The sequence below is a fragment of the Ornithodoros turicata genome, chromosome 8 (assembly GCF_037126465.1).
Source record: "Ornithodoros turicata isolate Travis chromosome 8, ASM3712646v1, whole genome shotgun sequence".
NCBI lineage: Eukaryota > Metazoa > Arthropoda > Arachnida > Ixodida > Argasidae > Ornithodoros > Ornithodoros turicata.
Window position 1 is genome coordinate 25,652,609 of NC_088208.1, and position 14,419 is coordinate 25,667,027.

General features: G+C 45.0%; 1 protein-coding gene across 1 annotated transcript in view; it reads left to right on the forward strand.

Moving 5' to 3' along the window:
* LOC135366773 (DNA polymerase alpha catalytic subunit-like) overlaps window positions 1–10,387 on the forward strand; it is a 29,168-nt gene extending 18,781 nt beyond the window's left edge. The window contains exon 36 of the mRNA XM_064599676.1: window positions 10,032–10,387. Coding sequence (XP_064455746.1) covers window positions 10,032–10,201 — 170 coding nt within the window. The 3' untranslated portion in view covers window positions 10,202–10,387. The remainder of the gene's footprint in view (window positions 1–10,031) is intronic.
* The last annotated feature ends 4,032 nt before the right edge of the window (window positions 10,388–14,419 follow it).

A 14,419-nucleotide genomic window follows, 5' to 3' on the forward strand; every position in this document is an offset into this window, starting at 1 on the left:
TTTAATCTGGGCGACCGGCACCTGCACCCGCAGCGCTGTCTGTATACCCGCATTGGGACTCGCAGGGGGAAGTGTTCCTCGTCCACTTTACCGCTGTTTCTATTTTAAAACAATGGAAATTCTGAGTGTTGGCTACGTGTCTCGGATGTCTTCAATCGCGTGCCAATAAAACTGCAATTCAACAGAGAGCCATATATGTCTGCATTAATAATCGAACTCGCACGCCAGCACTTGGCTGGTGCAGTCTGGCACATGGACGGCCATACGGCCAACGACATACGGCACTGCTGAGCTCGCGGGTGACAGAGAGGGATGACTTAGTTTGCCATGGAGTGCGGGTACCCGCGGGTATACCCGCGCTCAGCTCTAATTATGAAGTTCTTACGATGCCAAAACTCATTTTCTTCTGGAAAACTCTAGAAAAAAAAACTTCTTAAAATATATTTTGATTACGCACGATTTGTCCTTAGTTACGCCCGTCGTGTTCTCGGCAAGTCCTTTCTTACGCACAGTTTCGTAGCGCAAATCGCGTCATAACCTGACATGGTCAAACGGAGCAATCTTTCTTCAGAGCAAACCATCAGGCACGGTTCAGGTCCGCGACGTTCGTAATATCCTTCCGTCATTTCAACTTTACGGACTTAGCCGGAGCTGTTTGACCGTGTCTGATCATTACGACCTGGAACCTCTGGACGCCTCACTGTCCAGCACAGGAAACTGGACGAAAAAAAAAAAAAAAAGAAAGAAGGTAGTGGACGACTTCGCGTAAAACAAATAATAGTCGTGCGTCAAGGATGTACGAAGAGCTTTTAGCACTGCTAATGTCTTGGTGCGCGTGCTTCTTCAGCGAGGAGTGATCGTTAAGTCGGCTACCGATGGCGGTAACGTTGTTACAGCTCACCTGCATCAGCGTATCGTTTCACGCTCGTCTGGCCGTGAAACGACAACTACCGAGCCGCGACAGGGCTGGCGACGAGGAGCCCTTTAAGCAAAAAAAAAACAGGTGAAAAAGGAAGCTCATTTTTTTTTTTGCCTTATTGGGATCTCTGCAGCAGTGCTCACAAGGTGTTTCATACTTTGCTAGTCTTCCACTTTGGGATCTCTAACCTGAGCACGTCCCAGGCGACTTTGTGATGAACCTCCTTCTTGGAAATGCAACGGTATAATGTAACGTGTTTGCTAACTCACAAAACAATCGCGCCTCCTTTGACGGCGGCTTGCGTCTTTTGGTATATTTGGCGAAAATTCCTAACAACTTGAATGATTGAAAAGACACTTGTGTACGAATGACATCGAAACTTCATGGTGGCTTGGCGCCTGAAGGTGGCACGAATATCAGTCGACACATTTCATGAAGTTACTTTGGAGTTACTTTATATCTATATGCGTGTTCGTTATAGAGTATTTAGGGAGGCACTGACGTGGACGAAAACTTTACCAGTGTATACGATGTACACACATTGCTTACCCATCTGCCTCCGCGTTTATTTTCCGTACGGTCGGGACGCGCCGCAGCCAGGTGATTTTGGGGATACAAGCTTGTATTCCAGTACCGACGTCTGCCATATTCTTCCCTGCCATTCTCGGAATCCTCTAATAATAGGTTATTGAGTCGTATACTTGTTTGAGGAAAATTATTGAACTATTTACACTATCAAATAGCTATCAACACTACTACTTATCACGATGAGTCGTATACTTTACTGGACACGCGTAAATAAAACAAAAAATATGCTCTTTCTATGACCTAATATCATTCTTTTTTTTTTTATGCCGCCTCTTGCAGTTCTTCTCATGCACGTGACCACCGTGCACGTGACTCTGGCGTCCGAACGAGGCAGGACCCGCCTGGTTAGCACAGTAGACGCTTTGGTTCTCCCAACTACTTGCTTTGTTGTGGATACCCTAAAATTTCCCTCGAAATATAACTCCCCAACGCCACGGGGTATAATCTGAGCCGACCTCTAGCGTCTAACAGATGAGTTATCCGGGACCACCCACGCAAAGCACGCAGACGCATCTTTGAGTCCAGACACGTCATTGACCACGCTGCGATTGTATCACTTTTGAACCAGGTCGAAAAGTGTATTTGGGAATTGATTGTGGGAGATCTTTGTTTTTTATATAGGCCAAGTAAGCATGGTCCGATAAGGTTTCAGAATCTTGGTGCCCCCCATATGAACACATGATAAAATTGTTCTCTTGAGAAAAGAAAGCCATGCTACCATCCTAGCAGCACACCAGATCATGAATGTGCAAGCGTCTCACGGTTGGTAGCGTTGGTAGCTCTGACAGGTAGCGTATATGCGCTCACCTGATCCCAAGGCTGCGTGATCGAACCCCGCCGAGGCCTTGCGCCAGCAACTTGATGGCAGAGAACAAGTTGCTTAGACACGACGTCTTCCGCGAGGGACGTTAAATAGACCTCTACCCGAGAAACGTCCTTATGACGTTGGTAGACAGACTGAAACCGAAACAAATCGGAAGGGGAGGGCTGGGGTCCCACGAATGGGCCCTTGTTCGCTGCCTCCTATTGAATGAAAAGTAGGACCGAAAGCCGCGTCCCTTTCAAGGAACATCGTAATCTCTATAGATTGAGAAGTTACCCGTCAAAAAGAACTCGTTACAAGTTAAGTTACCGTGTGCAAAATATAAGTTAATAACGAAGTTCTTCAGCCTGAAATGTAGCTCGCAGTTACTTAAAAAAAAAGAACGAGTTACTTCCAAGTTACTTCGGACACAAAATAGCATTACGCAGGTGCAGCGCGCGTGAGCAGTTGAGATAGACCTTGAGTTGCCTGCGGAGGAGTGCAACATGCTTAGATCGTTTTCGGTTATGTCCAACAATAGTGTTCTCCCTGTTTGTAAACAAATGACGTCATAGTGTTCGACAGCGCCACAAATTTGGTAGAATTGAACTACGCTTGGAGCTAGAGGTGAACAAGGTCGCGTCCGAAAGCCACGGTCTTGAGAGGATTACGATGTGGTCCCTTAAAGGGACGCGACCCTCGGTCCTGCTTTTCTTTTAATGGGAGGCAGCGAACAAGTACCCGTTCGTGGAACCCAGCCCTCTCCTTCCGATTTGTTTCGGTTTCAGTCTGTCTACCAATGTCATGATGACGTTTCTCTGGTAGAGGTCTATTCGAACGCTTTGCATCTTACTCCCTGTGGGCGCACAATGGTTCAGCTTCATTTCAATGGCAGCGGTTCTTACTTCCTGAACAAAATACTGTAATTGATTGAATATCACGTTTCATGGCAAAAAAGCCATGAAGGAACCGGAGAGAAAGCAAGAAAATATGTGGACGTGAGTGAAAAGCGAGTTAAAAGTAACTTGGAACTTAATTCAAGTTACTTTGGCAAAGTTACCTGAAAAAGGAACGAGTTTCTCTGAAAGTTACCATGGCGCAATTGTACCGAGTTAAGTTACAAGTTACCAAAAAAAAAAAAGGAACTTAGTTACAGTAACGAGTTACGTCGAACTCTGGTACTCTCCTCAAGACTGTGGCTTTCGGGGGCGACCTTGTTCGCCTCTAGCTTTCGATCGTAGTTCAAGTCTACCAAATTGGTGGCGCTGTCGAACAGTGTGACGTCATTTGTTTCAAACAGGGAGAGGTCTATTATCAGCAATCCTCTGAGGTGAATAATTGGTGAATTCTAACAAACAAAACGCCGACGAATTGTCAAAAAGTTATTTTCCCGCGACTTTTTTGTTTTGCGAAGCTGAAGTACAGAGCTGGAAATCGTCAAGTCAGCGTCCACCCGTGACGTGCCACATCAATGTAACATACCGTTCCTAGCAATCGCAATATATATACCCGAGGCTGGGTAACCGCATACACCGAGTACATTCCCCAAGAAATTGCATTACAGCTAATTTGCCGGCTTAAGTTCATTCGATTATGGAGTGGGTCGGACCTGTTTCCCCAATGTATGTGTATAGGGCTTGGTTCCTTTAATAGGTGGCGCTGGGTGTGGCGAGCTCTTTGGCCGGGGCCACTACGGGCTATGATTCGATCCTTAAATTGCTTCTCGAATCTCCCTGATAATGAACCTCACCCAGGCCTTTCATTGGAATGGCGGAAGCGGTGATATATATCTTTCTATACGGGCTGCATTTCTCCGTAGAGGTTAATTGGCTGCGCGGGTCGTACCTATGCTTACACCATACCCTCCTGCTAGATATAAGACCTTTATGTGTAGGAAACCACCGGAGTAGACGATGTTTCCTTTTTTGGGACTTTCGTAAGCGCTCTACGAGATGAATTGCTGTTTGGGGAGCTCTCCGTGTGTGAGTCTGTAACTTGTGGGTTGTGTCCACTGGTGAGCAGCACTGGTATAGCCCCTCTGGAGTCCGCCAGAGTCCCCAACATTTTCTGAAAGTTTCTGCGTTGAGGGCCTCTCTGTATATAGAAGGGATCTGATTTCCGGTATCCAATCCGCCATCTTGCTGCACGGTATAGGCATGTTAGCCATGTCTTACTATGGTGAGCTTGAATGAGCTCACCGTAGTCTTACTATGGTGAGCTAGTCTTCTAGCTCACCATAGTCTTACCATCCGTGTCTGGGATGTGGCTTGTCGCCACCATGTTTCGGTGTTTTCTTCCTTATTTTTTCTTCATACGATTGCAAACTCGTGTATAAGCACAGTTCCCCTTCGTATGCAGAGAGACAAACATACCCTGAACTACATCGTTCACCCACCCCAATGTACCATACTGTACCTGCATCTTTTGTTCTGTTTCACGCGAAGGTACAGTAAATTCGTTTGCACGTTTCGGCTGTCAGTAGTACGTAAATTCGTATAGTACACCTTTGAGGTGTCCTATGGTTCTCTCTTCTTTGTAGTGTAAGTTTCACGCCTTGCAGGAGGGTATTTTGTAAGACACCCTTCTAAGTGGTGCATAAAACACCATTTCAAATGGCATGTACAGAAAAGACCTTTTCTGGAGAGCGGTATTCCATATAAAACGCCGTTCCAGACGGGTGTTTTACAAACACCTTTATTTTAATTTTATTTTTTCAAAACTGGTATTATGTCTTTCAGTTGGGCCTGCGGAATAATAAAGGATAAGTATTCACAAAAACACCTCTTTTGCAGAAAAAAAATACTGTGTAATGACTCATCGACCCTGCTAAACTATATCGCCGTATGACGTTATATATTTCTCTTTCGTCTTGTTTCTCTCGTGACATTTTAATTAACTACTACCAACTAGGCGATGTACGAAACACCGCGTTTCAACAAGAATGCAGAAGCTATTACGTAGACATCGCCCGGTGCATGTATTTCGTATACGCTTGCACACATTCACCTCCCTCGGAGGCAAGATCTGTCGTCGTTTTATCATTTACGCGTGACCTTTCCGCGTAAATTGGCCACGACAGGTAATTGGCGACGTCCGAGCGTTGCCAAACCGTTCTGAACTAGCTGCATCGTATACATAGGAGAAACGGCTCACGGTAATACTATATAGTATATATATATATATATATATATATAATCCAATTAATGTACCAGAATAGCCTCGGGGCGAGGGCTCTCCCTCTCCCTCTCCCTCTCTCTCTCTCTCTCTACATACCTGTTTTGCGGGCAATTTACGCGGTAATTAATGCTGCTCTTACTGCGCAGCTCGTTAATGAATCTCATTGAAAGCGCCTACAGGTATTACCCGTGTAGAAGGAATCTCGTTAAAAAAAAAAAAACCCTCTTTCAACTTCGTCGTATTAGCTGGTCGTGGTGGTCCTCGTATAGAAGCCGAGCTTAATTTTCGGTAGCGCTCCGGGGTTAACTGTGCACCAACGTTGCAGGTCTCTTTCTGCTGTACACGTTGGGTATATTTGTATACCCTCTTTCGGAAGTGTATTTATGCGATGTAATTGAGTGTGCCGGCGCAAATAGAAGTTTGGGTTCCAGCTTCTTTTCGTTTTTTTTTTAGCTTTCTCGCGTGCCACTCTACCTTATTAGATTTCGTGCCTGGGCGAGGACTCGCATCGTGACCTTTCTCTATACGTGGAATCTTTCTACACTGGGTCAAGCGCCATGTGAAACCCCTTATAGACATGCCGGCATATCTTCTGTAGTTCTGTAAGCACGTGCTTAAACGTGCATGACGTGGTCGGGCGTTGAACAACGTGTTTTCTGCCGTAAAAACAAGAATTTTGAAATGTGTAGTTTCGGTTTTAGGGAAAACCAGCGCATGCACTACATTTCTACCCCTTCCCGTTGTGAATGGGGTCATTATTTCATTCCCCACATCACCACCAGCAACGGAGTATCCCCTCTGGCGATGAAACTCCCCATTCATCATCTTAAAATAATAACTCCGACCCAACTAGACATATCAACACTCATGCGTTTGCCCCCTTTTATTTGGACGCACGAATAAGTAGCAATATTCTTATCTTCTGAAAACGATTGATGAGTGGAACAGGCATCTATCAAGAGCCTTCGTTGTTTCCTGTCGGTCACTTCCCATAATGCTAGCATGTTAACAGCGTGCAATGTATAGGGTTGACTTTTTCGTGTTAAACCCGGTTCCGCCCGATTGTTCCCTCCCGAATCAGTTTTTGACCAATTCGGGTTAAACGCGGTTTCTCCTCTAAGTTTAACCGCGTATTACGTTGTATCGTGTATCGATTTAGTAGCAGTCTGTGCACGCATCTGATGAAAAATATTTGACTGTACAGCAATAAACTACGCGAACCACATTTAATGTTACATCATGTACTTTTTATGACCATAAATCGTGAAGAATGCATGTTTCACCAATATGTGCACCTCTTACGGGCCGCTTATTGCTGGACAGAAAGAAAAAGAGTAACCCGATAACACAGGATTGTATCAATACCACCCGATTTCATCCCGAATTTCAGATTTCAAAGTATAGCACCCGATTCCCCCCCCCCCCCCCCGAATCCGGGAAAGACATTTAACCCGAAAAGGTTAAACCCTCATTGTATGTATAATAATGTTACCGGGGTATGTGTATAGTGCCGCAAGAGCTGCCCTTTGTGGATATGTCTGTCAGCACAGCAGATGGAGCTCTTGAGGGCCTGCACTATTCTGTATATATAAACAAATAATTTCGGGCGAAAAAAATCGTGTAATCACGTTGTCTATAGGAAATCTCATTGCCCGTTTTCTTTTTCTTCGGACGTTTCGGTACACGGACATTTCGGTGCATGGACATATCGGTACGGACGTTTCTGTGCACGGACATCTTGGTACACTGGCATCCCAGTGCAAGAATTGTCGCGTAGGGAAAATGTTTGCACGCCAGTTCGTCGCCATTAGAAGATCCAGCTTTCGTGATAAATTAACGGAATGTCCGTTAATTTGGAAATCTGGAAAAGGGGATATACATTGGAATTTTTTCGACAATGTATATTCGAGACTGTGGCAGCGGGCCTATAAAAAGCAACAACACCCAATTTTCAAAGACTCTATTAAATCGGGTATGATGTTGTCTCTGCTCTATTTTCGCGGGATCGCCGCTGAGGTTCCAGCAAGCTCTCTGTTATCTTTCTTTTCTTCGTGTTTTAATATGACTACCCTACTCTAAATTTCTCCTGAAACTAAGCATGCCGTTACCTTGAGAACAATACAAAAGGAACGGAATTCACCGGTTGCGTCCTTGCCGATTTATGAGCGAAGGAGACTGCAATGTATGCTCTATCTCTATCTGTCTGTCTGTCTATCTATCTATCTGTCTACCTATGTATCTCTTACGCACTTTCTCTCTCTCCCCTTCGCAGGAAGCGCGACGCTGCGGAGAGGTTTCTGATTGGTCTCCTCAAACGATCCTCCACGATGATTGGACAGAGCGCGTCAGGAGACCAATCGGAACCCGCTCCGCATTGTCGAGCTTCTTTAGAGGGAGTGGGGAAATCGTAAGTTGCGGTTTGCTTCGCTCATAAGTCACGAACGACGCAACCGATGAATCACGTTCCTTTTGTATTGCTCTGAAGGTAACAGCGTTTTTCATCCACGAGGAGAATTTTTTGAACACTTTTGGTGCCCCTTTAAATCTATGGCTATCTCCTTTATGGAAACACAGGCCTTATTTGACGCGTCCACCTCATCCGTGACCCCGTATGCCTCTCCAGTGCCTCGTCTTCAAATGCAAGTCTATACGAAGCATGATATAAGTCACACTTAAAAACGCATTTTTACATCACTGGCACAACAATAACTCCCAACTTTCCCACAGAATCAGTCCCGCGGAATGGTGGGTTGCCAAGTGTATCTCATCCTTTCCCCTCGCACTGTCCAATCGGGCACAATGTCATCTGTGGACTTAAAGACGGTCGTTTATTTGATCCTTTGTATACCGCTTTGCTCTTCCATGTCCTCCGTTATTCAACCGAAATGATTCGATGACTCCCAGGCAGCTTCCCATGCAGTCGATTGGCTCGCCTCTCTCTCTCTCTGTCTCTGGAAGCTGTTTTGTCAGCAAAGAAAATTACACGGTTTGTATGGCGTTTAGGTACGGACTTTGGTGGGCTTCATATCCATCAAAGTATGGCAGCAGTAGCATCGACCTCACTGATTATATGGACGATCCTTACGTGATGGGGACACAGCCAAAGGGGAACGATTCTCTGCTCGTGCTTCGTAGAATCAGTAGTGCAATGACAGCATGCCAGTCGGCGGTATCGCATTTTGTGAGTGTTAAAACCCGCGACGGAAGATTGTATGACACAGACCAACCTCCTCCTCGGCTTTGATATTATACGCATGCGCCATGTATTGACCAGTCTTTTTTAAATAGCGTCTATACCAGTGCACGACGCCAATTAGTAAATTTCTTTCTCCAATTGAATACCACCCTTTTCGTGTAGGAAGTAGGAAGAGGGGCTTGGTGTAGCTGTGTAGCAACCGCTACAACCAGCTACAGCATGCTTATCTTCTGGAAAGCAACTTATATGCTGCTGATCATGCTACTACTGCAGCATACATGCCTAACTGAACGGGACAGAAGTGCAAGAAGATGCAGATTATGTTTCAAGGAAACAGACATGACCTGCGTGTTCTTGCACTTATGTCTCATTCAGTCAGGCGTTGGTAGAATAATCAGCAGCATACTTTTACCTTAAAGTAAAGTGCAGCTTGCGACATACTTGTCTGGAATGCACAGCTTGCGGTTTACCTGGCCTGGAATCTCGATGCGTTGCAAGATTGTTTATTTCAACTACCGAAAACACGTACTGGGTACAGCATGCCGTACGTGTCTATTAGACGGAAGAAGCATTCTTGCAATATACCTGTAAATTTCAGACAGTATAAGCCGCAAGCTGTTGATTCCAGACAAGTATGTCGCAAGCTGTACACTTTTTCCGAAGATTAGCAGGCTGTGGCTAGTTGTAGCTGTTTGTACTATAGTTACAGCTACAACCAGCCCCAGACAGTTCTCCTGCCAGTTCTGCGGAGCAGCTGCTTATGTTGCCGATTATTCTGCTAATGCTGCGTGCATGCCTCACTGAATGCGATAAAATGTGCAACAAGATGTAGAGACAACAAGATCATGCTTGTTTGCATGAAACGCAAGAGCCACAGACAGCTTTCCGTTCCCGTGAATTTTGTGTTTGTATATCTGTCTGTGTGTATGTGCGTGTTTCTTTTCTCTCTTTTTTTCGTTTTCTTGGTTTCTTTTCGTTTTCTTGCTTTCTTTTCGTTTTCCTTCTTTCTTTTTGTTTTCCTTACTTCCTTTTTCGTTTTCTTTCTTTTTTTCGTTTTCTTTTTGTGAAAGGAATAGCAAGTCGGTCTCTGCCTGACTAACCTTTCCTCGTTTTTTTTTTTCCAATAAACATATTCCCCCCTCCCCCTCCGTGAATTTTTCTCATTTGTTTTGCGTTTTCACCTGGATGGTGTGCCTTGTTTGGAATATCGATGCATTTCTAGAAAAAAAAAGAAAACGTAACGCGGTCGCGCTCTGGCTGTAACTTCATTACTTTTGTTGAAGTAACGCACCGACCACTGATGCTACGTATATGTGTCTTCATCTGTTCCTTATATTTCTTTCTTTCAGAGTCCCAGCTAGCGACGTGTCCCGAGTACGAGCGAATATGCCGGCATCTACAACAAGTTGTGATGAAGTTCTTGGCTCGGAACGGATACAATATAATCGACATCGGTCGTGTCTTCTCCGGATTGTACCAATCGATGGAGACGCCTAATCCGTCTACATCGTCTTCATAGTTTTTTCCAGTTTTGCGAATAGTACAATGTCTGCATACGTTTTGATACAGTTTTTAATGTGCTGGTTTCCCACTCGCCACTTTTGTGGCCAATGGTTCTTGTATTCACTCTTTACATGTCTTTTTTACTTGCACATCTTTTGTAAAGTTTTGTAGTGAAATTGTATAAAGCACGTAACGGAAAGTACGGAAACTTGTATTAGTTTTCTCGTTGGATACGCAGTGTGCGCTGGCACCGTACACTATGAACGGTAACGATAGGGTACGGTAGAAACGGCATGGAAGAACGAAAGTGTGTCTGTTTAGCAAACATCGGAGACGCGCAGTGGTATAGTCCTAATAGTGGACCTCGAATGTAAGCCTGATAACAATTCTAATTTTCCACAATATAACTCACAAACTTACATTAATTCGCCAGAGGCTTCCGCCTCACGTGCACGTCTCATGGTTTTGGATAATGTTGTCATGTAAGTATGACGGTCTTACAACATACTCCGCAAAGTGTCTATCGCATTTCATTTTGTCTGTTTTGTGATCAAGGCTCCCTTGCGACATAATATTTTAGCTTTGGACTTGACACTATATCTACTGCAGGACAAATCAACTTATTCAGGTCAACTCCGCCCACAAATCTAAGGACGTCTCCGAGTCAAAACGTAGTGCGCCCGCGTGCTTAAAACCGCTGCTCGTACACTGGTCAGGTTACGAAAATATTCGTCGAAGCGTACATAGACCATATTTGTACGCTTTTAATGCAAACACGTACAATATTAGCCTTAACGAAACATGTGAATCGGTTTCCTTGTCTATACCTGCGTCCTCCATCTTCTCTACGGACTACATTATCCGCTGGCGAAGATATACTGCAGCTCTTACGTTGTCTCAGAGTACCGTATTTTCCAGTGTATAACGCGCACGTTATACAATAAAAAAAGTGCTCTCAAGAGGTCCTGCGCGTTATCTAACGGTGCGCGTTATACACGGAAATATTTTCGTGCAGGGTTCCTTTTCAGGTCGGTGACGTACAAATTCTAGCCACTTCCAGGGTGTGCTGTGGCTTTCTCCCATATCTCTGAGGGTCAGTTGACAAAACCGGCGAAATGGCACTGAGCTTCATAAAAGGTTAATGATGCTGCTTAAGGATGCTATTCAGCAGTCAATAATCTTGAATTCATTTCAGAAGAATGGCCTGATTGAGAAGGGACGCAAAACGCCAAGCAGAAAGGACACTGAAGTATACTATGACAGCGACGCTGTTGCATCGAGTTTTAACATATTTGACTAAATGCGTTTCAAATATAGCATGTGCATATTATGCACCGCTTTGGTTTATTGTGTATGTACTGGGTGGCAGTACAGAAGCTTGTAGCACCATTGCGATGCGCGTTATACACCGAACATTTTTCAAATTCGGCCGGTTTTTAGGGGTGCGCCTTGTACACCGGAAAATACGGTATACAGTGTGTGTGACATGCACGCCATAAGACATCGTTCCGTACATTTTTAGTTGAGTGAAACATCCGCGTATATTTACGACACGGATACCCCACATATTTAGAACCATCCATAGCAGACTGTACAATGCCCCCTCGGTGGAATACTAGGGCGTTCAGCTGCGGCTACCGCCGATTACCGACTGTCTTTTAAACAAAAGCTTACGCATCCCGTATAACGACACTCATATTGTTCACGGGGCCATTCGCTGTCGAACAATGTACTTACCAAACTGCCTTTGTTTCGCTGGACGTCGTTTTCCGCGTAACGCTTTCTTACGCATCGTCCTATCTTTTTTTCGCACCCAATCGTTTACCCACCTTACTGGAACGCCCACCGGAGCGCCCGACGCGCTTGCCGAAAGAAAAGATGCTCACGTTGACAAAACTGCGCAACCGTTTAACCGAAACAAAAAGCTCGTTTAAAAGTTGATAAAACCTCCACAGAGAAAGGAAACTGTATCATTAGATTCCTCCATTTGCTCAGCTTCCATCGCGGAGGCCTTCTCTCTTGAACAAATCATTCAACCTTAGCTCCAGCGAGGAAGAAGAAGAAAAAAAAAAATGCAAAGCTCAGAAGCAATTTACCGATTTTGAGACACAATAGCATTTTTCCCCTCGCTTGGTAGCTTTATTTTTGCCTTCGTGTTGTCGAGGAACAAAAGATTCCGATTGGCCCACAAAGGCGAAGTGGATTTCGTCCGCTGAGAGGATGACAAGAGGGCTGCCGTTTTGCAATGACGAGATGACAGAAGTAGCGACTTGTCCGCCCCCAAGTGGTGGACGGATGCAATTCGTGACGCAATTTGCGCTCTTGGTTGCTTGAAATGTGTGCATGGTTGCCCGCTGTAGCGAATGCGTCAAGTGAGGTCTGGTGATGGAAGTGTGTGATAAGAGACTGATTAGTAGACTTAAAGGTAAGAAATTATGGTTCTTTTATAGACGATGCATTTAAAGCGGTTCTTTCGTAGAGCAGTTACAGTACTGCAGCGTGGCGTTGCACAATGCCACATGAACGCCGGCTTGCAGAGAGTGCGCGAATACCACTAATAATCATAATACCATATAATACCGCAATAATAATACCACTGCCTAATGGCCAATATTGTTGGGACAGAGGGTTCCCTATATACAGTGTATCAGCTAGTACAAAGCTGTTTGGAAACTAAAACTGCATAAGCTGCAGGAACGTTCACTTTGCTGTGGACGCTATTCTAACGCGCCGTTGGTATAACGCAGAAGTCTGATACTCTCATGCCGCTGTGTTAGTACTGCATCTATCGAACCGTAAAACGTTGTGTGTAGTCATGAGATCTGTCATGCGGTGATCTGTCAACAGGAGATCCGCTATGGCTAACGCTACGCGGCGCATAGCGTCTGCGCAGTCCTACGCGGTAGCGCGTTACAGTTAAGTCTGACGGACCCTGTACAACCCGAAACCCAGTTTACATTTCAATTCCCTTCGCACCATCATTCCCGTTTCTCAGCTTGCGCACCATGACGAACTTCATTATAACCACATCCGTGAAACGTTGTCACGACCATTCACCGTTGAGTCATAGAAGGACCCCACGTGACTCCGCCCTCGCTATCCAAGGAAGCTCACGCGTATCTTTGTCGTCTCCTAATTCGCCAGTCCAGGTGTCGACATGCAGTGAATATAGTCTTGTCACCCCATACCTCATCTTTGTAATATAATTCGAGAGAAAAAAAAAACATTTCTTGGAGCTCGACACATAACGGAGACAAACGTGTGGCCATAAACGCCGAGGAAAGCAAGTGGACTCCCATACTGGTATGAATGGAATCGTTTACGACATAACGGAAACTTCCCCTTACGCATTTTACTATCCTTTCTCCGCTCACTTGTCTTCAAACTCGAAAGTACACACACACACACACACACACCACTGCTGTTTGTGTCTCTTTGTCAGAACAGCAGGAGTTGGCGACACAGAGCGAGAGAGCATAAAATTAGTTTGTTTATGACCCATAGAGGGCGGTAATATACGTTGCGGGAAGAAGAAGGCAAATAAAATAATAAAAAAAAGCACGCATGTCTCTGAGAAGCTTTGAGCGTCGAAACTGAGAGCTATACTCCTCGGGTGAGTTACGAGTCTGCAGGGCAGTATAAACGGCAGCGAGCTTGTTGGGACAAGGTGAATGTGTGACACGAAGACTGTACGGCTAAACGATTTATGAAAAGATTGACAACGTGATGTGAGGACTGTATCGCGTTTTGTGGGAGGTTATTAGCTGGCGTATCAATGGGCCTGGTGTGGGTTTATTGCGGTGATAGGGAGGATTACGGGGGAATACAAAAGCAGTTGTTGTCATTTGTATAGATCGGAATATGATCTCTTTTTAAAAGAGCTCGTGACACCATAAAATGGTGTATAGCAGGCTTGAAGACATATGTGAAACTTGCAATTTTTTCGAATACGGTCATGGCGCTTTGTGATCATCTCTTACGTTTGCCTTCACCTTTTAGAGGTGAGGGTGCATCTGAATGTCTTACCGATAAAAAGAAGACGTGCTTCCCTTGTCGTAACGAGACATGGTCGTCGTGTGATTGTCGAACGGGTGATATCTTTATGGGGCCAACCAGTTTCGTAGGTCCGTTCGTTGCCTCATGGGGCCATGTGGTCGCCAAAACTCTGTTTGCAGTATGATGAAATTGTGTAACCACCACAGTAACGATGCAACAATAAACTAAAAACTGAACT